This window comes from Columba livia, chromosome 8 (genome assembly GCF_036013475.1).
Source record: "Columba livia isolate bColLiv1 breed racing homer chromosome 8, bColLiv1.pat.W.v2, whole genome shotgun sequence".
Classification (NCBI taxonomy): domain Eukaryota; kingdom Metazoa; phylum Chordata; class Aves; order Columbiformes; family Columbidae; genus Columba; species Columba livia.
The window spans coordinates 8,807,198-8,835,074 of NC_088609.1; the positions used below are offsets into that span (position 1 = coordinate 8,807,198).

The window sequence follows — 27,877 nt, forward strand, 5'->3', positions numbered from 1 at the left end:
TTCTCACTTGGGAATCGTCCCATTTTTCAGACACTAGATGTCTATGATAGCATGAACCATAGTACTGAATGGGAACAGAGGTTTATATTGAACCTTGGAACTTCTTTTCTCCACTTTGAAGCAGGATTTCTTCTCCAAGCCATTTACACCCGCACCATTATTTCTCTTTGAGGATCAAAGACCAGCTATCGCTATTAGTAATGTTATTTCTAAGCTGTAGTGTGCAGACCTGACGCAGGCTCCTTAATGACTAGCCAATGACCAGCCCTTGAACTGCTCTACTAACTGCTTCTTTGACCCTAAATAAAGGAAATTTCACTCAAGTATCATCTGAAAGTAAAATATAATGCCAGAATACAATTCCATATTACTACCCTGAGCTGACACTCGAAAATCAGGTTGCAGAGAACTGCTAGAAAAGACCATTGCTCTTCTCCCAAACATTTCCTTGTGCTTGTATTACATAGAAGAGATTACAGGCTTAACAAAGATTTTAGTCCCAACCTATACAGGGTGTTTCCAAATGACGGACCCTATTTGCAATCGCTGTATCTCTGCAATCACCATGAATTACACTCGTACCACTCACAAGGGCAGAGCTCCAGACAATCCCAAGAGGCGCCTCCACCACACGTGGGATGGGACCCCTGCTCAGAAACTGGGCCCATCACTCTGAAACCCCCCCGTGTTCTGACTGTCAGGAGCTCACTGAGCATCAGCATCAGGCTTTGATCTATGCAAACCACCTTGAACTTGTTTCTCTGTAATTACCACATTTTCTCTCCCATTTGTGACATTATATTTAGTCATTTGTAAAACTGTCATTTTCCTCAAGGTCACTTTGGTAAGAATAACAGCGCTTACCAGTAACGATATATGCAGTAGAGGCAAAACCTATATAAGATCTCAGAGAATTGTTCAGGACAGATGTACAACGCATCTTCAATAAAAGTTACAGACAATTTGTAATGCCACCTTTCACCTGGAATGGTTTTAGATTACCAAAATGAATCTGCTAGTTCTTTTTAACCTGTGTTAGTTTTCTCGTGTTTTGGAGTTTGTTAGATGACTCTACTACATTGGTGTTTTCCCAGCCTCAAAATTGGGCTTTTTTTAAAGTAGTTTGGCACATTATTAAAGGGTCTAATTTTTCACATTTGTTGTATTTTTTCTTCAACAGCAGCAAAACAGCAAGCAGCAGAGATAAGCTCCCCCATGCCAGATTCAAGTACTGATGAGAATTTTATAGCAAGATTTATATCTGCTTCCTACAGATAATTTGGAAATAGTCACTACTGCCAACAATATCCCTTTCTTAAGTAGCATATTAAACCTGGAATTATTTTTCACTCCCCAGATGAACTTGGGATAAAAGAGATAAACACTGAAACATAATCTTGGTTGGTGGGGTTTTGGTTTTGTGGTGGTGTTTTTTGTTTTGTTTGTTTGTTTCTTGGCTATCTCAGTCTTCCTAATCATCTTTCCATAAGAAGGGCCCAGGTGACCCAAGCTTAATTCCTTGGGCCTATTTGAGTGGATTAACACAGCCAACAAGAATAAAACTCAGCTCATCAAATGGGCAGAGCAGTGTATTCTCCTCATGTTCTTTTTAGTTCTAATACAAAGTCTGCTGAAATACATTAAATGGCTCCCTTAGGTTTGTATCAATCCTCGGTCTCCGATTTAATCATGCATGTTTTGCAGCATGTTTCTCAATTAATAGAAATTACAGAGTATAAACAATGGAACACATAGCTCACCTCTGACAGAATTTCTGTTAAGACTGTATCTGCTTTGCCATTATTGAATTGTCTGAAACTTCTCCTGCTTGATAGTAGTTGTCCTATGTGCCTAATGCTTCAGTCATGTCTTTTAATAAAACAACCAATGATAGGACAAGGGGTAATGGGTTCAAACTGGAAGACAGAAGGTTCCACTTAAATTTGAGAAGAAACTTCTCAGTGAGGGTGGAAGACACTGGACCAGGCTGCCCAGGGAGATTGTGGAGTCTCCTACTCTGGAGACATTCAAACCTGCCTGGACACTTTCCTGTGTAACCTCATCTGGGTGTTCCTGCTCCAGTGGGGGGATTGGACTGGATGAGCTTATGAGGTCCCTTAAAATCCCTAACATTCTGTGATTCTGTGATAATTAAAAATAATGTGCTTTCAAAACATAGATTTAGCACACTTTGTGAAATTCCATCACTGAGATGAGCTGCTGGGTGGATGGAGGAAGACATCTCTCAGCTAAATTCCAAAGCAAAACAAAAAATGATTTGGTCTGATTTACAACATATACATTCAGTATTTAATTAACTCCACAGCAGAAAGAGAAGGGAAATGACCAACAGAAAATATGCAGCTTTTGTCATTGCCTGTGTCAGGACTGACTATCAAGATCAGTAAACTTAATCCTCAGTCACCTTCTCCGCAAATTTAGAGCGATGACAGTGAAAGAATTCATGTGATAAATACACAATTTTTCTGGCCTAGTAACTGAAGAATACATACCTAATTCAACAGTTCTCAGTGACTGTGAGGGTTTTTCTAAGAGATAGCTGAACTGAGCAGCACCGTGGTTGGCATGTTGTGCTGCACTGTTGGTGACCCACTACCAAGCACTAAATGAAAAGGAACCCAGTCACATAAAGTTTTTATGCCAGCATGCTCTGATGCTCACAAGGCTGCAGTCTGAGTGCTGACACAAACATCTGGGCCCAAGAAGAAAATTAAAGCACAGCTGATTCACACGACACAGTTGACTCAGTCCTCAAAGCCACAATGTGACACCCTGTGACACCGCTATGGCATTTTTTGGAGTCCTGCAGTTAGGTCGTTCCTTTTATTGACATGGAGCCAACACAGTATCAAAACCAGCTAATGTCTGTCACTAAATGTCTATCAGATGCACTCCTTTTTTCTGAGCTCTGGGGGCCACGTCAGCAGCTGTAAGGAATGGAAAGCTGCCTGCCAAGGAGAAAATGTGATTAGAACAATGGTATCCTGTGATACTTGAAAGTGAACTGCAAACTTGTTTATACTATCTGTCTCATTCCATCTACCATGTATTTCTGAAAGGACAGTCTTTCATATCATTGTTTTGCTTAAACAAAAACTTTTAATGTTTTAATGTATAGAGAAACTGACCTGCCAAATTGTTCTTAGGGCTTTTTAACACAAGCAATTTACTAGTGTATTGACAAAGGTAATAGAATACATGATACAGAATTTGTAAATCCATGTTGATAACACTGGTATTGCATAAGCATCCATTGGAGCAATACAACAAGAGCCATTGCTTTGAATTAACCTGTCCTTCGGAATGAGGGGCTCTTTTCCAATATAACTTATTTGCTGCCTTTTATACACACTTTTCTGAATTAAAACAATCTTAAATTAAGAGTCTGAACATTTTCCTGGATAAGCCTAGTAACTCTTTACATTTATTTCAGAGACAAGTCAGTTTGATAAGAAGGAAAACTACACAGAATGTTAAATTAAAACTATTAGTTCATCTGTGAAATTAAAAGAACGATAAGAAAGTAAATCATAGAATATTTCTATTCAGTACAGTCACTCAACAGCAGCCATCACTAAAGCAGAACTAAGAAAGGTTAGTATCAAAAATCATTTGATTTCATCTTTCAAAGAGAACTGACTACCTTTTACTCACACTACATTTCAGCCCTGTCGAAACACAAATTATTCTACCCCACTGTTACACGGACACACATATAGCTGAAGCCTATGTGAGCTATACATACAATGGCAAGGGCAAAATTTGTCTCACATTTTCAGTCACAGCAGTTGTGTGATGAACCTGCATTTATTGTTTACTTGTCCAGCCAAATTAAAATGGGATCCAGAGCAGTACTTGCACATATTCAAGAATTTGCAGAAATATTTTTTTTCTATAATAAGCCATAAGGCATAATTGACAACTAAGGATTGATTTATCATATAATCTATTTTCTCCTAAAGTGAACTTCTTTGACTCTAAAGTATTTTGTACAGGGCTGGCTCCTGGAACCGTACCAAAGCTGATCTCATCCTTTACTTAGAAATAAATCAGAGCAAAAAGAATAGCTGAAGCATGGTACAATGAAAGATGAAAAAGCAGGGACCATGTGAATCAGGATTAGAAAAAGCCACCAGCTACAAATTTGGTACCTGGTTTCAGGAACAGATTCTAGTTCTAACCAATATCTCCTAAGGTGTGCAAGATAAGGCTGTTGGGACACCTTGTGTCCCACAAGAACCCCTGCCCACAGCACAGGAATTGTGTGTCTGACACTGCGGACACGAGCCCAGGGGCTGGTGAGTGCTCTGCTGATACCCACCTCTGCAACCCCTGGCACAGGGGTTCTTTGGAAACTGCACAGACAGACAAAGCTGACGTAACGTTCACGCCAAAAAACTGAGAGGATTTATATAGTGCTGGAAAGAGCCGAGATGTGACAGCACAAGAACACTGCACAGCTATGACCTGTCAGTGCTCTCCTTTCCCTGTGTCCAGCACAGCCCTCAGGACGCTGCCTGTCCCCGTGGGCTCTGCACTCCCTCACACCCGCTGGTACATATTATACCATCTGCTTCCGCACTTTCTGCCTTCCTGAAGACAGCCAGGTTCATGACAGGGCAGTAAGTGCAGGTGAATAAGAGAAATAAAAAGTACACACAAAGAATTCCCAATGCTAGGGAGCAGACTTTCCAGAGTGCTGTTCAGTGGCTACAGGCATGGAGAGAGAGGACAGCTCAGCGCTGTGGTTGTTGTGCTGCCACAGAATTTAGTGGGAGGATGAGTATTCCCTCCGACAGTGACTGGAAGCACCAGGTTAAAGCATCCTGCTCACAGCATCTCCCCATGCTGCAGACAGCGGCTTTCACAGTGGTGGGGCTGTGGGGTCCCTGCTCACACCTGTGGGCAGGGCCCCCAACAGTGACCCAGCCCCACGGCCCGGCAGCTGCGGGGTGTCCCATGGACAGAGAGGAGTGTCCCATGGACGGAGAGCACACAGCCTTTCTCTAAAGAACACAAAGTGCTATTGCACAACTATGACAAAAACTAATGGCTTTTCTTCTGTGTAAGGCAGGGCCAAAACCGCCTTTCACAAGATAACTGAAAGAGCTCAGACAGACATGCAGACACACAGTAAGTGCACTTTTGCAGCATCATTTGCCCTTTCACACAGGCATTCACACAATTCTCTCACAAATACAAAATAAAATGGCTATTATTAATGAATATCCTGATATGCAAACAACTCTGGATCCCACAATAAATGATGTAATTTCTCTTATTTCTCCTTTTACTACTCACATAGGGTCTTTTGGTAATATTTTACGAAACATAAAGCCTCTTAAAACCAAAGTATTTATCTCTAACTTATAAATGACAAAAATTAATTTTTCCATCACAGTTACTTTATGATAGTAAAATTATCAAACCATGTCATTTTTACTTGAACACACTTAATTTTGAATTTTTCTTCAGTAAACACATGGTTCTGAACTTCTCCCTAACACACAGATATAAGCAAAAGGGACATCTCAGTTAAGAATTTCAACATTCACAAAGTCGCTTCCCCTGTGTATGAGAAAGCACAACCATACCTGTGTTTACTTACCCACAATTCCTAATGCAATGTAACCCAGAATGATGACTATGAAGATCACACAGCAAATAATGTCTGTACAGTGCCTGGGGACAGAAAGAAACACTTCTTAAAACTAAGGTGTCTAATACAACCTTCGAAAACACTGAGTGTCACAGGGCACTTTAACATCTGAATAAGACGTCTGTATCTGCACTTGGTAGCAGTCTTACTCATAAAATCACATTTGAGGTATAAGGCCCAGCTTTCATAGCAAGACCAGGAATAGATGTGTGTGCCCTCTGCATTGTAGACAGCAATAAAAACAGATGGAGGAACAGGTTTAAATATTATGAAAACAAACAATACCTTACAACATTGAATCCAGGAGATCACTCATGATATAAGCTACTACAGGACATCTGTCTCAGCACTTCCCTAAAGCTGGTATCAATTATTGCAAACAATGTGATTAAAGAAAGATTCAGCACAACTTACATGTATTATGAAAAGCTTATGAAAAATAACAGTGTGAAAAGAAAAAAAACCTATACACAACTACCCTTGATCTCTGCACGAAATTCTGACTCAGTTGCTTGATCTCATTTAATGCAACCAAGATAAGCTCTATGGAGAGGACAAAACACCCCACCACGTTGTGCAGAGCCATACCTTCTTTTACAGACAAGCAATGAAAGAATAGCACTCTCCAGCCTGAAAACTCAGCCAGCAAGTAAACTGAGCGTTCAGTTCAACTACTGTCTTCTGCTGGCTGGTGTGTCTGTTAGGTTCATGCAGGCGCAGATGTGGACATGCAGGACCATGGCCAGAGTAGCTCCAGGAGGGCAAGAATCTGCAGCACAGCTGGTCCCACGTATCTGTGGGACCATCAGGTCCCAGGGCTCCCGGCCGGGGTGAGCAGCTCCCTCGCTCACACACCAACTCCACAAGCCCTGTTTCTAAACATGCGTGGAACCTAAAGTCATCTCTCACAGGCTCACTAGTTAAGAGACACTTGCAGCCCATGGTCTGCCAGGATCTAATTAACAAAGAAGTGAATTACTGGTAAAAGGTCATGCTGCCTAGAGCCTCCTGATCCGAAGGATTTCACTTGCTGTTGTTATTTAACATGTCCTGTTCATATGACACAGTTTTGATGAAGAACTGGTGGCACCACCTAAAGGGGTATGGCCCATGGCCACCCCGTTTGGGCAGGTTCCATCCGCAGAGCCCCCCGGTGCCGCGCTGGGCTGTCCCACAGCTGAGTGACAAACTGCTGCTGCTCCGACCTGATCCAAACCCCATCCTGCTTTTCCATGATGGAGGACTCCTGGGAAAGCCAACAAGCAATTCTGGTTAAGGGACAACCTTGGTAAAATGAGCCCATGCCAGGAACCAAGGGAGGCAAGCCAACATCTTAGAATCCAAACTCCAACTGACATACAGGCATTTTTAGCATCTACCATTCCTTCTGCTTTCTAATCTATGTTTCCTCTTACAGAGAGCTGTTATTTAGCGTGAAGGAAATAAAGGTAGCAAATCTTTCAAACAGTTTGAGAACTTTAAAACTGTTTCCAGGTGTGGAAAAGGAATGAACGATCCTGTGCACTTCTCCAGAGAGACACAGTTTTAGCATCTAATTGAAACAATACGGTGGCAGAGCCACCATAAGCAAGTGCCTATAAACACTTTACCGGAGTGCGGGATTTTCTGTTCTTTATAATACCCAAACTTCTGTACAGTACCTAGTAAAACTCATTGTTGCCGAGTATTTCTGTTGTATAAATATTTTAAAATATGTAAGAAGAAACCTCTTTTGGGAGGTTTCAGAAAATTTTGAAGCAGTTTGTACAGAATAATTGTTGCTTATACATAATAATTGCTTATTTTACTAGATACTACAGGTGAAACCTTGGCTACATATAACATCATTGTTAGCTCAAGTAGCTCAGTTTCAGGGAAATCATAATATTACCTCATAAACACATGGCTACACAGAAGAAGAAAAAAAAATGTAAAATATCTTGAACAAATAAATTAAAATAACTCTGTGAAGATACAAGGTTACTCTGTGAAGATTCTGGGAGTTTCCAACGCTGCGGGAACTAGAACAATGGAAATTGCCTCTTCCCAAACAGGAGACATTGGAAGCCCATGCTTATTACTGAAAGCTAATCAGAAATTATCCGGCCATGCTTTGACTTAAAACAGATTTGATGTGGGTTTTTTTTTTCAAAATAAGATGGCGATCTGTTGTGGCAAATCTGCTTTTTCAGTTTGTTACAGGCTAATGAGGCAGAGCAAAATCACTCAAGAGACTGAACTGTTATGCTGAACCCTAAGGAAGATGGGTTAGTGGAAATATGGTGATCAGAATAGGAACTGAGAACACTGCTTATCATATGGGCTCTATAATTTTTCTTAAAGATAGCACTATCATAATTTCATATAATTATGTGTAAACATTCAAAGATTCATGAGAAAATGCACTTTACATTTCTTAAGGTACAGACTACAAAAACATTAAAAATGCTTTTGCTAATAGGTAGCATTGGAAATTTTGATGGGTTTTGGTACTTTTTAGATAACCAAGTTCCATAACCTGAACCAGAACACAGTGAGTCTACGCATTTGAACACAGGAGTTTCCACAGAGATAGACTGCTGATTAAACCATCAGATTTATCATTTTCAGGTGACGTAATAAAAGACGGTCATTTGGCTAAGTGCACAGTTCAGGCTCCCACATCACATTTCACTGCTCACTGCTGTCATTTAGCCTGATTTGCTCTCCTCCATCTCTCAGAAACACAGTGGCCTCTTGGCCTCTCCCACTGCGTTACACGTGGCGGTGCATGCAAACAATGCTTTGTGCATGTGGAACAGCACCCTGGCAAATAAATGAATGCAGAGATGAAATCATCCACACAGAGTATTAGTGCATAAAAGCCATTTATTCACTGACAGTTCATGCACTTCATCATTAATGACTGACTAGAGCCTCCCTCTGTTTGGCAGTTCCACGCCCAATCTGTTACAAGCGCGATTTTGGTGAAGATGCTGCACTAGCAAGAAACTACGATGTTTATTAGTTAAACAGCACTAGCAGCATGTTGGCACCTACAAACAGTCCCGAGTGTGGCACTCTGCAGCCACAGAGCAGAACATGGCTCCAGACGTTCACAATGGGTTTCGAGTTGCCACGTTCAACTCTGCTGACACACTAAGGTGACCACTGATGCCTTGACTCTGAGTTCCTGCTTTGGGACTCCCCTAATCCATGGTGTGTTGAGGTGATGTTACCCAACTTCACGTCATCTGTGAACTGACGGAGGGTGTACTCAATCCCCTCATCCAGATCACTGATAAAGGGATTAAACAGAACTGGCCCCACTACTGAGCCCTGGGACACCACCTGTGACTGGCAACCAACAGGATTTAATTCCACTCATCACAACTCTTTGGGCCTGGACACCCAGCCAGTGTTTTACCCAGAGAAGAGGTAATTGCAAGGTAACGTTAGGAAATTTTATTGCTTTTTTTCAAACTGTTAAAAAAGATAGCTAAATTGTTATGGAAGTTTACTGATATTCAATTTGCAGGAGAACCCATTAACTACATCTTCTAATCACAGAGGAAAAGATGATCTTTGTCTTAACAAGAACACTGAATTTCTATAAAGATTTTCAACAATTACAGATAGTCCAGGAGGCATCAGGAGTTTTTAAAACATAACAAGAAAAAAAACCTACGATGTGTCTAACCAGCAAGAGGACTATTAGAAAAACCCAAGAAACTACATAGAGGAGGGAGAAAAATAACAAGAGGCAAGCATAGTTAAGATGAATTCTGCAAAACTGGAGATAAGTCAGAAGTGTGATTTACTAATTTGATTTTGCCAGAGCAGTTTAGAGAAATATTCTATGATTATATTGACTGTATAAATTCCCTTACTGGAATTTAGAGAAAATCTAAATGGAGGAAGGCAATTAATTTTGCCAGAAGCTTGTTTTCCCGCTGTATGATGGCACCTGACTGATTTATCCACAGACATCTTTAAGATATGATGATGCTGATGGAAGAAACGTTGTTTTTTTTTATTCTTAAAGAAGCATAACACATTCTACTGATATTCTTTACAAACCCTTAACTTCACAAGCCTTCCCTACAACATTCCCCCATTCATCTGCATTGACATGAAATACTGAGACCATTCAACCAAGTCCCCTGCTCAGGTGACAAACCTGCCTGAAGTCCAGTACAAAAGGCCATTTCAATGCCAACAGGACAGACAGACAGCTCCAGGGCTGTGACAACAGACATGCGTTCGGACATTTAGAACTGAGAGGTGCCCAATTTAGTCCTCAAGTGTGAACGTCTGCAGGCAGGGAACGATGGCTTGGAGAAATGTCTGCCTTTGAGGAAGCAGAGACAGCTCAGATTGAAAATATTAGGTGCTAGATTTTGCCTCACATGAATTAAGTTAAACTGCCCATCAGATGGGGGGTAAGGCAGGTAGGTGTTCATCTCCAGCTCAGGCTGACAAGGAACACCAAGAGTTTCTATTTTCCTCCAGAGAACTGTCTACCAGAACTTGTGCTGCATCACTTTGCGCTGAGAAATTGCTGAGCTACTGCTTCAACCCGTAAGCTTATTCACTTGGTGGATATGATATGTGAAACCTTGCAAGTATTTTCTGATAGTAATGCACTTAGATGAACACTTAATAACACCCCTGAACTACCCCTTAAATTCATTCCTATGCACACAAAGTCTCGCTGGCAGTATCATAAAGATACTTCTCAAATTAGGATCAACTCCCTAAACAAACATTTCCATTTATTTCTAAAACTGTTAGCTTTCAGAAAGGAAAATAAGAAATACACACAGTTCTCATCTATGTGAGATGTATGTGTATGTTCAAGTGAGAGTACCACGAGGCCGCAGTGCTCTTCTGTCATAGATTTTCTGACGAAAAAGATAAAATTGATAAGTAATTTGTGGTTCTCTAATTTATTCTTCTCACTAAGGACAGTAAAAACTAGTTTACAATTTATTTTCTATGCTACACTTACATCTGGGAAAACACTGATGAATTGCCCACGATCTCTTAGATGCTTTCTGGCAATTTCACTTGACTTGTAAACTAGTGAACCTCTGAGTGGTACCAGACGTGCTTCCATCTGCAGCACCGACTGTTAAGTCAAGCCAGATTGTTCGGGCAGGAGGCTTTGTAACAAAGCAGTGGGTTTCAGAACTACTTTTTGGTTAGATACCATTCACTTTTTCAATGTACATTTCCACTGTACACTAATGTTTTTATGGAGAAGATTGTCAGACAGTCTTGCATGGTACGGAATGAGAACGGAAAGAACTGAAATGATTGCAATATGCAGTCATACCAATCAAAGACATCATCTCGATAACATCATTTTGTACTGGCATGAGTTGGTTGGCTCAGAGTCAACCAACACAGCCATTGCATTTTAATCCTTTTCAATAAAAAGACGTTTGTATGAAATACACCAAGTTCCACACATGACCACCTTGAGAATGATGGTGCTATCAAAACACCACACACATAGTCCTGTTGAACACTCCTTTTAGCCACGGTGTTCAGCACTCCAACCACTGGCAACATCCCCGTTCTATTAAAAAACCCGAAACAAACGAAAAACCCACCACCAGTAAAACAACAACAAAACCCACCACCACAATGGACAACTGAATCTCCTTGTAAAGGATCCATCTAACAAACATTGTGGGAGTGATCCATTATTTAACAGACATTAATACATTATTAGTAATATTTGGCTTTCTGTTTCTCAGTTTTTCAGGCTTTTAGTGGTTTGGGGGATAGCTTGGTTCTCAACAACTTCAAAACATTATTTCTATGCTACAGCACCTCCAAAAATGCATCAGCTTCAGTAGTTACAATGATGGGATGTGACGTTTTACAGCTGTTCCTGCGCCATTCAATGCCGATATGTACAATCTGCAGCCTATCTCCCTAGAAACCCATCCTCTCCATTTTTCAAAACTGAAGACAAATTTTTTCCTGACCAATGAAAAGTGACAGTGAAATCAAGAGCACAACAAACTATTTTATCAACAGAAAGCAAAGACAGGTGTTTCCCCCCAGCACACACAGTCATGCCAGTCCTGGCAAGGCGCACAAAGGGCTCTGTCCCCACAGACATTTTTATTACCAGCCTTCATTTGTCTGGAAAAAAATGTATGCTTTCAGTTTCCTGCTATCTCTTGTCCTGCAGAAAAGTGGGAAGCCTCAAAGTCAGAAACAAATTCAGGGAAGATGACCATTTTCCTCCTGTTCAACTCTTTGGAATACCTTCTGAGAAGGCATTCTGTTCATAGGAACTACATAAGTCTTTATTTGTTTGAAAGACTGTGGTTTCTTAATCATTTATTCTTAGTAATTGTAAAAATTAATTTTAAAACCCCTGGTTCATTCATTTTATTTAAAAACAACTAATAGTAATCTTAAAGTACCTCAAGGGCATGTCTATAGCACACTGCACAGTGCTGCACTGATCACCTGGGTATCCTGCAGAAATGGTCATTGCTGAATATAAATCCAAGGGCAGCTCATGGCCAAGTATGCTCAGTAAGCATCAATGCAGCTACCACTGCCTTATGAGCTACCGGACAAGGAAGCAATACCCATAAAGTTTATGGAACTGATCTTTTTTATGCTGTTCCCAACAATACTATCTTGCCAAAGCATTATAAAATGCAATGAATGTATGTGGTATAGTGGAGTTGCACTGTGTTCATTTGGTTGTGTTTTTAAGAAGCTGCTGTGCACTGTACAATTGGAATAGCACAGATATATACCTGGAATTGCAGAAGCTGTCACAGCAGCTACACAGATGTAACAGCAAGCCACAGTGCAAAACGAGCTTTTACAAACCGTGCAGTCCTCCTGGCATCCCCTCACCAGAGACCCACCGCTACTCGAGCACGAGGGAACAGCACAGTAAGAGACTGCTCAAAATCTACCATTAAATTGCAATATTTTAGAGTCGAACTCTGCAGCGCACAGCGCCATAGGTAGTGTCACTCACTTCAGAGTGAAAACCCGTTCACTCGAGTGAGGGTTTCAATGTGAGTCCCTCCAGCAGCCGCCCCGTCAACACAGCGCTGCTGCCACCGTCCCATTTTTGGCCAGTGGTTTGCCCCGCCAGCCTGGCTCAGTACCAGTGTCACAGCACACCCAGGCCGGGCTCTGGAGAGAACCAAGTAAATCCCTTGAGGAGGTGACTGCGGGAGCAGGAAAACCAGCTGCAAACTGCAGAATGGAGGTGCTGCCTGGAAACAGGACAGAGCGCATCCCAGGGCTGTGACACCAGGACACGACAGACAGCAGGGACTCCACAACATGAGGCACACAGAACTGGCATTCAAATTCAAAGAACTTGAGAGCACACAGTTAAATATTCCCTGGCAATCATAAATCCTCAAGGGTGGTAAGGATTGTCGTCTGGATTTAAAAGATTTAAAATTCACAAGTTCTGTTAATAATATTTTTATCCCGTTCACTGAAAAAAAAAAAAACAACGAAATAATTAAACAGAATGAGTTAAGGTATTTACCTGTTATGAATAGGTCCTCTGAACTTTGGGTCAAATTTCCTTGGTTCACCTGCATTTAAAATAAAACAATATAAAAATATGTCCTTATTTAAAATAAAATCTATAGAGAGGAGAGTGTTAACAGCAGTCTTTGAAGAACTTTTTCCATATAACCCAGTTCAATCAGTTCTTTTAAAATAATTTCATGCAGGCAATATCAGTAATTCACACAGGACCTCAGGGACACAGAGCGGCAGCCTCTCCCTTTTGTGCTGGTTATCAGACGAGGCAGCGATCCAGCGCTGACCCGGCTGCTCCAGCTCCCCGGAGCAGCCCCAGAAGAGCGGGTTCCAAACCTGCTCCAGCTCCAGCACAGCCCGGGGGGAGCAGAGCAGATTTGAAGCTGGTTGTGCACACAACCCTGAACGTGGTGCTGCTTTATATGAACCTCAGAAGAGTGAAAAACTCAGGTCAGGTCTCTCCTAGAAACATGCAGTAGCATCTGGCCAGAGGTTACAGATGGATGGAGTCAAATGTGATACGATTTCTTCACATAGTTATCCTAGTCAGCATAGTTCTCATTGATTCACTCTACACATTACCAAACTACATTAAGAAGCTCCTAAATACGAACCCACCAATCTGTGCTTCACATGTGGACTGGAATAAGATTAATTACAGTATGATTTCACTTGAAAAGAGCAACAAAAATTTATGGTAAAATTTACATTTTCAAGTTTCAAGCTACTGTATGAAGAGAAAGAAGCAGTCCTTCATTCAACAGACCAGGGCTGGGACTTCTCCTTTTGAAGCTAGCTATTCAGCTTTATGGGTTTTTTTTTTAAATTCAGTAATTACAGAGATTTACTGAACCAAACTTTATGCAATGAAAAAATCACTTCTTCACTCAGATGTCAACGCTAGAATACAAATGACTGTTCCAGAGCACTTTCTCACTGCCTTCTTAAGCATCTCCTCTTCTGAAGATATCTAGTATTGAAGGCTGTTACCAGCCTACGCTTTCCCCCACCCGCAGAAAAAAATACTTATTTTCTTCAATTAGAGAAGAATTCAGCAACATTGCAAAAGTAGAATTTAGTTATTAACTAAATGCCAGACTTTGTTCTTGGTTTGTATCACAAAAACCTTATCAAAATACACAAAGACCAGTACAATAAACACTGCAGATAATACAATTCTATTTGCCCTTCCTCTGAGGTGTTTAGGTCCACCCTACCCGGCTCTTAAAACAAATATACTTTAACACAGAAGAGACTGGGAAAGCTAAAATGTTGGAGGAGTGACATGTGACAGCAATGCTGGGAGTGGAAGATGTGAGTTACGCTGTTACACAACCACCACGGTCCAGAAAGTGAGTGTACCATACACAATACCTAACACGGGGCCAAAAACAGAGTTTTGAAGAACATTTTTGCACAGCAATTTCTACAATAAGTATTTCTACAAAATAATTTATCTCCAGAACAGTTCAGGGTCTGTAACATTACTCCCTAAGGACAATTCTGGCCACCAGACATACTGAAGTGAACCTCTGCTCACGGCTCATCCAGGACACAAGTCTATCACGCGATAACAGCCAGAGCCGATCACCAGAAAGATCCATGGAACCCACACCTTGTGTCTAACCAGGGGCTGTAGTGAACCTCTGAGGAGAAATGAAAAATCAAGGTGACCAAAGTAGTGGCTTTGTATTTCACAGTTGCGGGTGAATTTGTCATTCGTTTCATAAGTCTCTATTCAACTTCCATACACTTTAACGATCTGCAATGCCCTACACCATGGAGCACAACGGGTTAATGAATCATTGAACTACTACCTCCTTTTGCCTATTTTAAGCTTGCCATCAGTCATCGCATACCTGTATGGCATCATGGCAGACTACTAATAATTTTATAGGTTATTATATTCCTCTTGCCTACCTTCAAGAGTGCTAGTCTGTTCAATTGTTTCCCACATATAAGCCATTCCAGTTTGGGTCATGCTTATGTTCATTTTCTGTACCATTTTCAGTGTTATTATACATTGCTGGAAAAGGAAGGGCCAGAACTACACAGGATATTCACCACAAACGTTGGCTGTGATTTATACAATCATGTAATGACTTCTTCTATTTGATCTCGGTCCATTCCTAACAATTCTTTCTTATAGTCTACTTGCTTTTGGGGGCAAACACTTTCACTGAATCATCCATTAAGACCCCAATTTCTCACTCTTGAATGTTAGTCGCTAGCTCAGTCCCACTACTGGAATAACCTCTTCTCTAAAGCTATTTAATATTCTCCTTCATAATTTGAACAATGAAGTAGAATAAACTCTGCAACTGTCCTTGTGACAAGTGTTAAAATACTTCTGAAGACAGAATCAAAGGGATTTTGATACACAATTTAACAATTCAAAATTATTTTTGTAAACTGACGAACCTTATCAAGACAAACTCCATTCACAAATCCATACATAATAATTGCTTTCAACAACACTGACTAGAAGAATCCTAATGGATTACAGCAGACTACAGACAGAGAATGAGTCAGTGCAGCAACATCTTTGCTAAAAAAAGCACAAACTCACTCAAGATGTGAGCATGACTGGTGAAGTCACTGCTCCTTGTGCTTGGGATGTCTAAGGCCTCTGCTGAAAAGTTATTTCTAGATCATGACACTAGAATTTCAGATGATACAGACAAATTAGAGAGAGCACAAGGACTGATTAAAGACACTAAGAGGTTTAGAAAAAGCAGTAAATGAATGCAAACTTCAATGGCCGTGATTAAGGGAAGGAACACAAAACGACAGTCTTCAAGTACCATGTAAAAATGACAGAGGGAGAAGTAACTTCATCTGCAGCGAAACTGGTTTAGGTCAGGCATCATGAAACCTTTCAGAACACACGGGCTTCTTAACATTTGTCTTTACATCATTTACTTTCCAGAAAGACAGGAGCAATTTCTGATCTCCTTGTACAGCAACAAGCTAGATTTTCAAAAACACACACTTTCAGCAGGGAAGCAATACACTTATGTTCTGCTTATAGATGTTTCTCCAGTCAGTCATGCACTGAGAAATGTTGCTGATGGGCAATCTCCTGAGCTTCCAGAAAGGCTGCAGTGACCAGAATGTTTTTATAATGCGACTGGTTGGGCAAGATGTAAGGTTTCCACAACTGGCCTCCTTCCCATAAGAAGATCATTACTAACACAGTGTAGACCATTGTAAATAGCTCAACTTTTTTTATTCGTGTCATACCTGTGTGCTTCTGAAATGGAAGGAAGAAAACGCATGTCAAAAGCTGCACTTATTTATGGAGCATATTCACGTGTGTTAGGTGAACTCCACAAGACTGCTACAATTAAAACTAACACCCAGTAACTAACAGGCAAGCAAATACAAACGTTGATTCAAACGCAGACACTCAGCCCCAGGGAGGAGCAGTGATGTGAGACGGTACCGGTTGCCTCCAGCAATGGCGTTCTGCCCATCGCGGGCTCCTGGCGCCAGAGCCCGGCTTGTTGTGGCCAAACACACCATCCTCTCAGCCACCCAGCTCCTGCTAACAGCCCAGTGCAGAACACAGCAGTTTACAGAAGAAAGCAAACGATAGGCGACGTTAAAAATACACTGACAGAACTAGTCTGGAGCATGACTGGAATGTCCCTTGCCAAAATACACGGCACAGTGACTGTGATCATAGTTTTGTGCAGGAACAACAAAAACGGTGTTTGTTTCTTTCTCATTTTTCTAAATTAGATATTAAATTCCCTACTTAGTTACTACCGTTCTTTAAAAACTGAGAAGATTCTTGAGGGGTGAAGTGGTAATTATTTACGTTATTAGTATTAATATTTACATAGCTCCTGGTAAAAGCAAACCACTCCCTTAGCTACCAAAGCACAAAAGTATTTAGAAATCAAATTCCAAGCTTTAGGAGTGTGGTAGGCACAAGGAAGAAAGCAGTGGTGTGGGGTAACAACTGCCATTTTCTTTGCTAAGATCAAAAACTGAGATGATATTCACTTTGCAGATGGAACAGATCTATTTCACATGCTGCTTTATAATAGGAAACTTTTGTATGTTGTATTATAATACCATTACAAGAAGTATTCCACAAGATACCTCTTTCCAAAGAGCATATCAATTCAGCTGTTGCATTTTATCACTGTAATAATTTTAAAAGCACATCTAAATTACTTAAATAAAAACATGCTATATATACACACATTATATATAAACACTTTACCTTTGAGCTGCAGTGTTAATAAACCTGCAAATGTTAAGCTGGAAAAAAAATGAAGATGCTGCTAATAACTGAAGAAGTTAGAGAGAACCATTTGGGGCTTGATCTAAGCCCAGTAAAGTTGATTGAAATAATACAGTTAAAATAAAACAGATTTAGATCAGGCACTTAAGAACTGTCAGAAGGAAGCAGGTAAATTACCGTGTTTTCCATAGTAATTTCCTTCATCTCTATCCATGTGACTGCGCCCGGATCACTTGAGCAAGCTCAGGTACTGACTGTGGCCTCCTGTGCTGCCAGCACACCTTCCCAGCACGCACAGGTACACACAAGTGCTATTGCAATGGATTTTAAAATGAAGCCGAGCGCCACAGACCTCTCCAATCAGAACAGCAGTCTCAGGGCAGGCAGGCGTTCCTGCGAGCAGAGATATCGCCCAGCCCAGCACCCAGCAGGATGGGGAGCAGGGACTGATCAGCCGCATCAGCCCCCAGGTGTGAGCAGAGAGGAAAACGCTTGCACCTGAATGCTGTGTGTAAAACAAGCTGATGGAAGTCAACACAACCGCAACGTGACTGATGATTTCCCAGCTGAGAATAAGGTACCGCGCTGTCAGTAATTACTGTGCTGTTGGAGCCCGTACAGCCCAGCGCTGGCCAGACCAGTTGTACACATGGGAGCAGCTCCCCCGAAGCACAGGGCATGGAAGTGAGGAAAACAAGATTTACTCCAACACGTTTCAGTCTAAAATGTAAACCATCTGCTGTATATCAAATTTTCAATCTTGTCCAGTGGAACATTTATCTTCAGAAGTAGTCATAATTTACTAAATTGTTTTCTTAATACAAGGTACATTTTGTATTGCTGCATAGCACAGAAGTGCAGAACAGAAAACACTAGAAGTCCCTTTGTTACTTTGGATACTATAATGCCTGTACAGAGGAAGGAAATACAAGGCATTTTAATCAGTATGTGAATCTGAAAGCCCAAAACCATTAAAAAAAAAAAAAAAAAAAAGCTAGCAATCTTAGCAACCTCTCCTTTTAGCCACAAAGTAACAGAATTCCTGCATGGTGATCCGGTGATCCTTACCAGTATGAAATTTCCATTCTCTGTGGAATACGATTAAAACACGAATTGTAGAATTCTTTAATGAGAAACACATACACTTACATAGGCATTTCTACAATAACTTTCAAGACAGGTCTGAACTACATGTGAGAACAACAAAAATAATGTTTTTAAGTCAACCGTGTCTCTGTATAGTACACAATGACAAGGAATTATCTTCTCAATTTAGCACATCGACAGAAGGGCTGAACAGACAGCGCTGAAAACAGACGTACACTAACTGTCATGGCACAATATTCCTCAACTCTAATAAAATGCTACTTCTGCTTTAATAGCTATGAGTTTATTTGTGTTTCTTCCTTGGTGTTTGGTCAACGATTACATGTGCCTGTGGCTAGAACAGGTGTGGCTTTGTAAGAGAACAGCATTTTTACTGGAAAAGCCTTGGAGCAGTATGTTTATGTGCTGCTTCCCTCTACTGGGGTAAATAGGCATGTTCCAGCGGTTAAAAGTTCCTGTGATGTGCCTCAGCAATGGTGACACCTCCTTTCGGCAGGTGAACACAACCTGCTAATTCAGTGCTCAAAGACATGAGCGCACAGGCCACCAAATGAGACTGCCAATGAATGGCCAGGATGTATTAGAACTGAATGAGATTCATCCCAGTTGATGTTTCACTAAAAAAATAATGTAGAGATTTTGATGCTTCTGCCCTTCTATCCTGGGTAGGAGCAGGAAAAAAACACAGTAATACAAGTTCTTGCACAACTCACCTGTCCCTTTCCAAAGCAGAAACTTCCTAAACATGTATGTACATATCATAAAGAGAACCGGCTGGGAATCCTGAGGTCAGTCACAGTCCAATGAAGAAGGCTGATCCTTTTCTACACCATGGCAAGAAAACCAAGCACTAAATTAGGCTCTAAGAATGCAAAACTTTGAAATTAATGTTATTGCACTGTCCTAATTAACCATGTATCTGAGGAAGCACGATGTTCTCCCTGTCATGGCCACAAGACAAAGTGAATGACAACACAGCTGACTATCAGTTTGTCCAAGAATTGAGCAATGTGTTTTCCTGAGGTGGTGCCTGTGCAATTAACACGTTGTCCATGTTCACTTAAGATGAGGCAAAACATCGAAACCTGTTTGACCAACATGATATGATCAAATGTCAAAGGTCCACGCCTATTAGGCACATTTTGAAATGTACCGGTTGCCAAACAACCACCCACAGAAAGGGGATTGAAAATGTATACACTTAATATACTGCAACTTAACTGATCTCTAAACTACAATTCTGCCATGCGATCATGAATACTGAGAGCAGTATTTCCATTTCTCTAAACATCAAACTATAAGTTTACCTGTAGTTTGTATCACCTACACAGCTTCAAGGCTTCTATTTCAATGTGCTTATTAGCTGTTCCTCCAAATTCTTCTTTAGAGGTGAAATAACGTCTGTTTTTTTGTCTCACAGACATTTTTTATTCTTGTTCTGGGTCTATTGCAGCCACAAGTTCTGTAGAATTTCCAAGCTAAGACACAGCTACCAAGATGCTTCCAAAACAGAGCAAAATGTGTGGGAAGAATAACTCTGTGCAAGCTGTTCTGCAATTCCATGAGATGTTTTGTCAAAGTGAGATGAGGCCCAGAAGACCAGGTGAACTCTAGAGAAAGCCGTTATCATGCAGTTATGTTTGACGTAACTGTTAAATATCTGTTAAATATCTCCTTTTCCCAACATTTTTACTTATTAATCCAGCTAGGAAGTGTGCTTGGTCTTGAAACATAGTCTCATGCTTTAGCAAAAACAACATCCAAAATATAATACAGCTGTTGATGATGCTTTAACAGGAAAAAGTGATGTTTTGAAATAAGAATCAGATGCTTCAGACCCAGGATCAGAAAATGCCAGAATTTTCCATTTTTGGGCTGCTTCACTGCAGTTGCTCCATGACGACAGATGCTGGCCAAGGAGTGTTTCTCCTGGCCGAGTCTCTAGCCCCAATTCCTTTATACCATCACAAATCATTGCAGCCTATTTTAGTTTATCTTGTACTGTAAAATGCTGTGTGCAGATACCATACCATCTGAGACTTTTTCTATAAATCCATTAAAACAACGTTAAAATAACACTTTCACAACCTTAGAAGGAGGGTATTATCTATAAGCATTTACCATTAATAATTAAACCGCTGCACTGTTTATACAGGGAGAGGAATCACAATTATACACATTTTTCATACACAAAAATGTCAGGTGGGGGAAACAGAAGCTGGATTATTCTGGACCTTGTGTGCATCATTTATTTACCACTATTTTATTTGTACAAATGTATTCAATAACTTTGCAAGCAAGGGGACAGTCAGTCCCATAACCATTTGAATAAACCAGTGTTTAATTCACAAAAGCCATCTGGAAAATCCAGCAATCATAGTCTTAACAGCCATGCATAGTTCTGAAGATCTGTACTGCTCTGTATACCAGGCCTTTTCTAATGGCTGCAGATTTAAGCTAAGAATGGCCAATGGTTGCCTGGTGTTTGTCAGACAAGTTTGTCTAGTGAGCTATTAATAACATTCTCTGTGAAAATTAGACCTCAAGAAACCTGATGTAATGTGTTGTTAAAACAGCCAACATATCATGCGTTTCATGTTGTAATTGCAAATGTAACTAACGTTTAATTTTTCAGTCATGATTACTTATCCAGTTCTCAGAAGGCATCACAGTTAAGATAAGGTTCTTTCTTTTTTCCTTCTTTTTGTTAACATTTTAAAATGCAGCTTGTAATTTGAAAACAACCTTTCAGATGGCCAAACTTTGTAGACAGTCCCCTCGGTTTTCTGTCCCTTTTTTGGCTCTCTGTGTCTTGTAGACTCGGTTCCCAGTGTGTCCTCCCCATTCCCAGCACAGCCCTGTGTCCTGCTGTCCCACCCGTGTCCCGCTGTCCCACCCCAGCAGCCTCGGGTAACGCACTTGTTGAGCACATTCAGCAATCACTGAGTTCACCTTCACAACTAGGACCCGACTTTTAGGAGGAACTGTATTCCTGCAGCTGAACACAGGAATTTGAAAATAACCTTCTGTTGTCTTGAACAACAACAACAACTCCATCACTACTACCACAAAATATAGGAGCCTAATATCAAAATCAAAGGGAAGGTATAAAACAGGCAAGACAACCTTCAGCTCTAGAACAAGTTGTACTTTACTGTTAAGAGGAAAACAGACTATTAATACTCCTCTACAATACAATTTTAGGAGAAACAAAATTTATTCCACTAAATATTTAGCCCTCTAGTGGACTTTGACCTTTGAGAGTTACTGTCATTTTCTGTGAGACAGAAGCTTGGTTCTCTGCAATTAATTACTTCAAAATGGAGACAATTAATATATTTTCACAGGCATTCCCTTAAGAACTAAGATCAAATAGTAATTTAAAATTGTATCCTACTGCCTACTATTTTTTATACTAACAAGTATCCACTAGAAAACAACTATTATAGTCTATACAGTACCTTCAAGTCACAACTTATTTAGCAAAATCAAAATTTCTTTTAGATGCAAATGGAGTACTGGAAGTAGCATTACAAATTGTGCTTTTCCTTCTATTTGAGTAAAAGTATTTGAATAAAAAACTTTGTAGTGTCAGTCCATTCAAAACCAGATAAATGACATGAGGTAATTCCTTGATGTAATCCACTGACAGAATCATACAGATGAAGCTCCAGTTCTTTGAATAACATTAAGAAATTACAATATTTTCTAAAAATTGCAATCCAGACATCCTGATTCACTCAACAAGCTACTGCCCCTCAGCCTTTGTTTTTCAATAAAATATACAAATATTCACCCCCATAGTACTTTATTCTGGGGGAATAGGGGACACAAATCTATAAAGTACATTCTTATGAAGCAGCACAAAGTATCTGGAAAAACCATCTCTGGTAATTTAAAATATGACTTTTGGAAACTCCTCAGCCCTCCAGTCTGCGAGAATCCTGCCTGGAAACTGCACCCAACTATGATAGTTGCTTACAAGCAGAAAAACAGAAAAGCATCCAGAAAATCTCCCTGCATAGCTTGGGGAAATAGTAAATTTTTACTCAGTCCCCTTAACAAGTCTTTGGATGTCATTATTGTATTAATTATCTTTATAAGCAAGCTGTTGCAGCACGCGTTCTATGGTTCACCCACCCTCGCGTTTTGTATCTGAAACAAAGCCATCCTATTTCATAAAAAGGGATTGAACAACTGGAAGCACAGCAGCACGTTTTCTGCCCTAATTCAGGCCTTTTTGGACACACGTGACCAAGAGCCGTGTGGGTGCCATGGGACACAGCCCGGGGGGCACAGAGGACAGCCTGGCCCCATGGGACACACCAGCACAGTCACAGGGCTCATGGCCCAGCTTAAAGAATACCCTCCACAACTATTTGAAGGATTCTTTTGCGCAAACATTGCTGAAACAAACAATACATCATGTATGCAGAGCAATGACTGGTAAATTACACTACATTAGTCTAGGCAATTTAACATACGACAACTTGATAGTTTAAAGCATTCCCAAAAGCTATAAAATGTTGTATTTTCCCTTTACAAAGGGCAATGTTTGAACCATGTATACACAGTTTCGTGTGAAAGTCTAACTGCCCAATTGCATGACCAACTTTTGCACTTGGTTACTAGTATCTGGTATGGTATTTGAATACAAAAATAACCGGTTACGCTTTAGACTGATTACAAGGTTAGGCAAACAATAGATTTGTGCAGAAAATGAGTGACTCATGGATAGGATTAAAAAGCCTTATCATTAGATGCTTGCTAATTTACTGGATATTCTCTATATAGACACACACACCTTGCAAAGATATTATTTTTAAAAAAAAAAAAATACATAAAGCAAACCATTCAGATGGAGATTTGGTGACTCTTGACTATTGCTTGCTTAACAGAGGTTAAAATTTATGTCTATATAACACTGTACACAAGACGCATTATTATGAATGCCTGCCTTTCTGAAAGCAGGCTATGTACAGCTCACTGTCTGGTATAATGAACAAAGCACCAGCTCTTCATGGTTGTTTTTGAACCATTAGATATGCGGTTACAAGTGAAGTTTGTAAGATTATGTTAATTAGATCCAGAATTTTAATAGGCGGCCACATTTTCATTTATTTCGCCTTCATTTCTGAGACTACTGCCATTTACTGTAGGATGTGCTCTGCAGTTTTACCGGTGCTAACAATGGCTCTGTGTATCTGGAACAGTGAATATATTCACAAAATGATAACACAGGCAGATTTAATTTAAGAATTTATTTGAGCAAATAAATCCCTCACAGTTGCTTATAAATGGTCAGAAGTGATCCATTGTTCCAAGTTTTTTCCGCTTATTAATAAAAAACAGACTTCTACTATATTCCTGATTTTGTCTTCGTAAAAAAATCCTCTGGAATCAAAAGCTTGGGTTTAAACAAAGCCAAATGTGTTCTTAGACAAGAGAAGGGGACTGTGGCAACCGATGTTTTCTGTCTCTAACGGCACAACATGTTATGCCAAGTTGGTCTGCGGCCATTCAGCCAGGTTCTCTTCCTAGGTAATAAGACTGTTAATAATTAAGTAGCAAACATCAGTTAAAAGGTTTTGGTTCCTAAAAGTAACTTGTTAGCATTTTCAACATACAAAATGAACGAGATATTGTTACACTGATGCAGCAAATAATGTCTCCATACATCTATGAAGTGCTACAGTAAAAAAAATAAAATTTATGAGAAAATCCCTTCTGCAAACCCACCTGCTCCGGCAGAGCAGCTGCCAAGATACCTTCTAAAGCACTTGGATTCCCCCTCCACTGCAACAGCAAAATGCAGGATGTGCTCCATATGTAAGACTCAGTTAATTGTAACTGGTTTAAAGATTTCCCTGTTTGTGATGCGATCAGGAACACGTTTCTATTGCTGTTGGTATATCACTTTGGAAACGAAACTGCTGAAGAATATAATCCTGGATGTAAATTCACAGACACCAGGGTGTAAATAACAGCCCTGAACGCTCAGTCTAGACTGAAAAGATTATAGGAATAAACCCATATATGTGTCATTAGGATGTGGATCAACCATGAGATGTGTGGAATCGGTGAAAAGGCGATTACAAAAGATACAACCTGTAGGAACATTTCTCTGATGCTTTCTACAGTCTGAAGGACACGCTGTTCAGAAGAAAGGCCACTCAAGGCCAACCCTGCCCAGCACCTGCTTCCGTTACAGGAACACTAGAACAAGCCTCTGAGCACCTTCAGAGAGAATGCTCAGGATCCCAAAGCCTGTTCAACACGAATACTGGTTCAGAACCCCACCAGTACCAGAGGGAAGGGGTATTGCTACAGGCTTTGTAGCAACACCAGACTGCTACTCACACTTTAGACACAAATTACATGAAAAGAGTATTCCAGCTCCTCTGGGGGGAAGGAAAAAAGAATTCACAGCCCACTGTGGATGTGAATATTTAATGTGAATGTTTAACACATGAATATTTAAGAGACTGACAATTAGCTTGTGTAGAAGAAACATCTCAAAGACAAGTCAAAACCAGACCAAAGGAGGAGATAAAATGTGATTTGAGGAGATTCTCTGAATACATATTAATCTTAGTAACACTGAGAAAGTTTTTTAACCAAGCTGCAAAAACATAAGAGAAGATGGAAGTCATAAAAATAAGGATCTGTTTTACGCTGCTAAAATATCAGAAAATTCCTTTCCAGCTTCAGGAGCTAAACAGGTCTCACCTCCTCACACAAAGTCAGAGAAAAGAGCATTTTACAGTCCCAGGCTCAGGTTCAATGTACTGCAGGTGTTTTAAGAACAACAGTAAGCAACAGAATCATAATGGATATAAGAACTTGCTGACTGGAACTTCTGTTATTATTTTCTCAGCTTAAAGACCTTAATAATAGGCTCAGGTGTCTAAAAACTAGTCTATAGTTTAATCTCCAATGTATTCCTATAAATTGATATTTGGTAAACAGTAGTAGTTGCACAGATTATAACTGGACACTAGAGCTTCTGCTCTTATAACAGACTATCAGGACAAAGTTGTAATCGCCTGTGAAAACTGTGAAATCCTAGGAGTCAGAAGCAAAGTTAACCCTGAAAACTGAGCCTTTAGCGTTACATTTTCATTGCTGAATCCACTGCAATGCTTTTTCGTATTGGGGTTCGTGGCACTGAGAAGCGTAGTCAAGAAATATTGTAATAATAATAACCAATAACTAATAGATTGTTGTTGTTATATGTCCCAACAAAATCTGTATTTAAAGCAGCACATGTTACACATAGATACCACATCACGCTTAAGTTAGAACTGAGCTTACAGAATACCTTACCCTGGTGGATTAATCTAACCTCTTGAGACCTTGAGGGAGTTGCACGCCAACCTAAATGTCATGGTCTGCAGCCTGAATTTGCCTTCTATAGTGAAGGACCACAACACAGTATTCATCCTGATGAGCCTCTGGTTGATCTCAACAAAAGGTGTTGCAAAACTAAACTGTCAGGGTATGAAGGGAAGATTTCATCATGCATGCTTATACCCTGCTTTTTCCTTAGCATTCTGCTAATCCACTAATCTCTTCAAAAGAGGAAAGTTAGGAGAAAGACACTATATCTGTACTATACTATGTATATTTTTACCATTATTACCAGCACTAACTAAATATTCCAAATCTCTGGAGCACCTAAAAATACTATTAACTTGTAATTTTGCAATGATTGTATTTTACCTAAAATTTGGTTATGTGGGTCTGTGAGTCTACACATATATAGACTTAAAATTGTAACTCGAGGGGACTCTGAAATGCAAGATTTTAACGCTGCAGGGTGACACGTGTCCGTGTGTCATTGCGTGATAACACATGCAGCACCTATACACAGCTAGCAGGACACACACCTCCTTTCTAGTTCAGCAGAAGGAACAGTTCTGTTGAGACAGAGAACCCTTAGTAATAAGCAGATCTCCACTGAATTCCTCTGGCTAAAGCACAACCAGAACACGTGCAAGGATTCCTGGTTTGTATTCCAATAATCTATGAAGTCCAGTATCCCAGGCCCTGTAACCCTTTTTCTTCTGTACCTATGTCCTTCAATCTTCATTTTCCTATTTCACGTGTCCTTAAAAAATTCGCCATCCTGAATCCCACATTCTTCTCCATTTTTTTCCTAATCACATTTTTATTGCCATTCTATTGTGCTATATATGCAATGGTGCTGCTTCTCTTAGACAGGTTTTCATTCTGCTCAACCTCAGACATAAAAATGTTCTACACATCTAATATTCACACACCTTACACTGAGCAGGCTGTAGTTTAGTCACAGTTATGGCGGTGTTCTCAAACCATTCAAATCACACTCTTCTGCTTTAGGATGCCACTTGACTGAGTTAGTGTTTGAATTTGTTTTCATTTTACTCCCAAATTAATATCACCCATTTTTCCACATATTCAAGATGACGTGGATCAAGCTAGGAAAAAAAACGCTATCTTGAAGAAAATATTCAGAATCGAAGCATTAGCAAAATTCATTGTTTGCCAGAATACTGAAACTTAAAATCTTAGTAATTTTCCAAAGGATGCAGCTCCATCATCCCATCTCTTAACTAGCCAGCTGTTCTGCTTTGGTTAATTACCAGAAATATGCAAAGATATCTTATTCAAACTGTTCTGCTAGCCCAGTTCCAGATGACATCCCCCAACCAATATTCTTTATGTGTGCATTCCATGCCTGTTTTTAAAACTCCCAAGTTTCATTTCCATTCGATCTTTTGTCTTCTGAAAATCCATAGTAGTGGTATTATAGCTCAGATATCTAAAGATTGAAAAGATGTATAGCTTTTAAGATGACATATTCTTTTAATTGAGCTGGTTGAGCGAGATGGAAAAACCAAAAAGGTAACTCAGGCATTTCATCAGGCCATTAGTAAAGTAACTACAAGTCTACAACATTAACTGGTTTAAGCTCATCAAAAACATCACATGGAGATCTCATTCTTTCAACAGTTAACACAGCTTTCACTCATGAATTTTCTTTGAACCTTTAGGTTTTACTCCTCAAAATTTCACAACTTAAACTTTAAAATTTAATTGTTAATTGTAGTGATCTTTACAAACTACCTGTATGTTAGAAATTAAACAACTGTTATATCAGTTGAATCAGGAATATGAATTTCAAAGATGGCCATTAGTACATATAAGGAAGAAGATGGGAGCAAGAACAAGAGATTATATAGATTGCTAAATAATACATTTCTTCCAGGATATTCTGTTTCAATTTACATCCAACATGCAAAATGTCAGTGGGCTAATGTCATACA

The 27,877-nt window shown here is 40.0% G+C and overlaps 1 protein-coding gene across 3 annotated transcripts in view; it reads right to left on the reverse strand.

Annotated features, from left to right (window-relative positions):
• The window catches only part of SLC44A5 (solute carrier family 44 member 5), an 82,144-nt gene that overhangs the window by 31,632 nt on the left and 22,635 nt on the right, over window positions 1-27,877 (reverse strand). For 2 of the 3 annotated variants that reach the window (XM_065071875.1, XM_065071874.1), the window contains exons 2-3: window positions 13,209-13,257; window positions 5,630-5,703 (exon numbers count right to left, since the gene is read on the reverse strand). In XM_065071875.1, the coding sequence (XP_064927947.1) occupies window positions 5,630-5,703; window positions 13,209-13,257 (123 nt within the window). Of the gene's footprint in view, window positions 1-5,629; window positions 5,704-13,208; window positions 13,258-17,639; window positions 17,791-27,877 lie in introns of those variants that run through there. The other variant, XM_021296757.2, reaches the window with a different exon arrangement.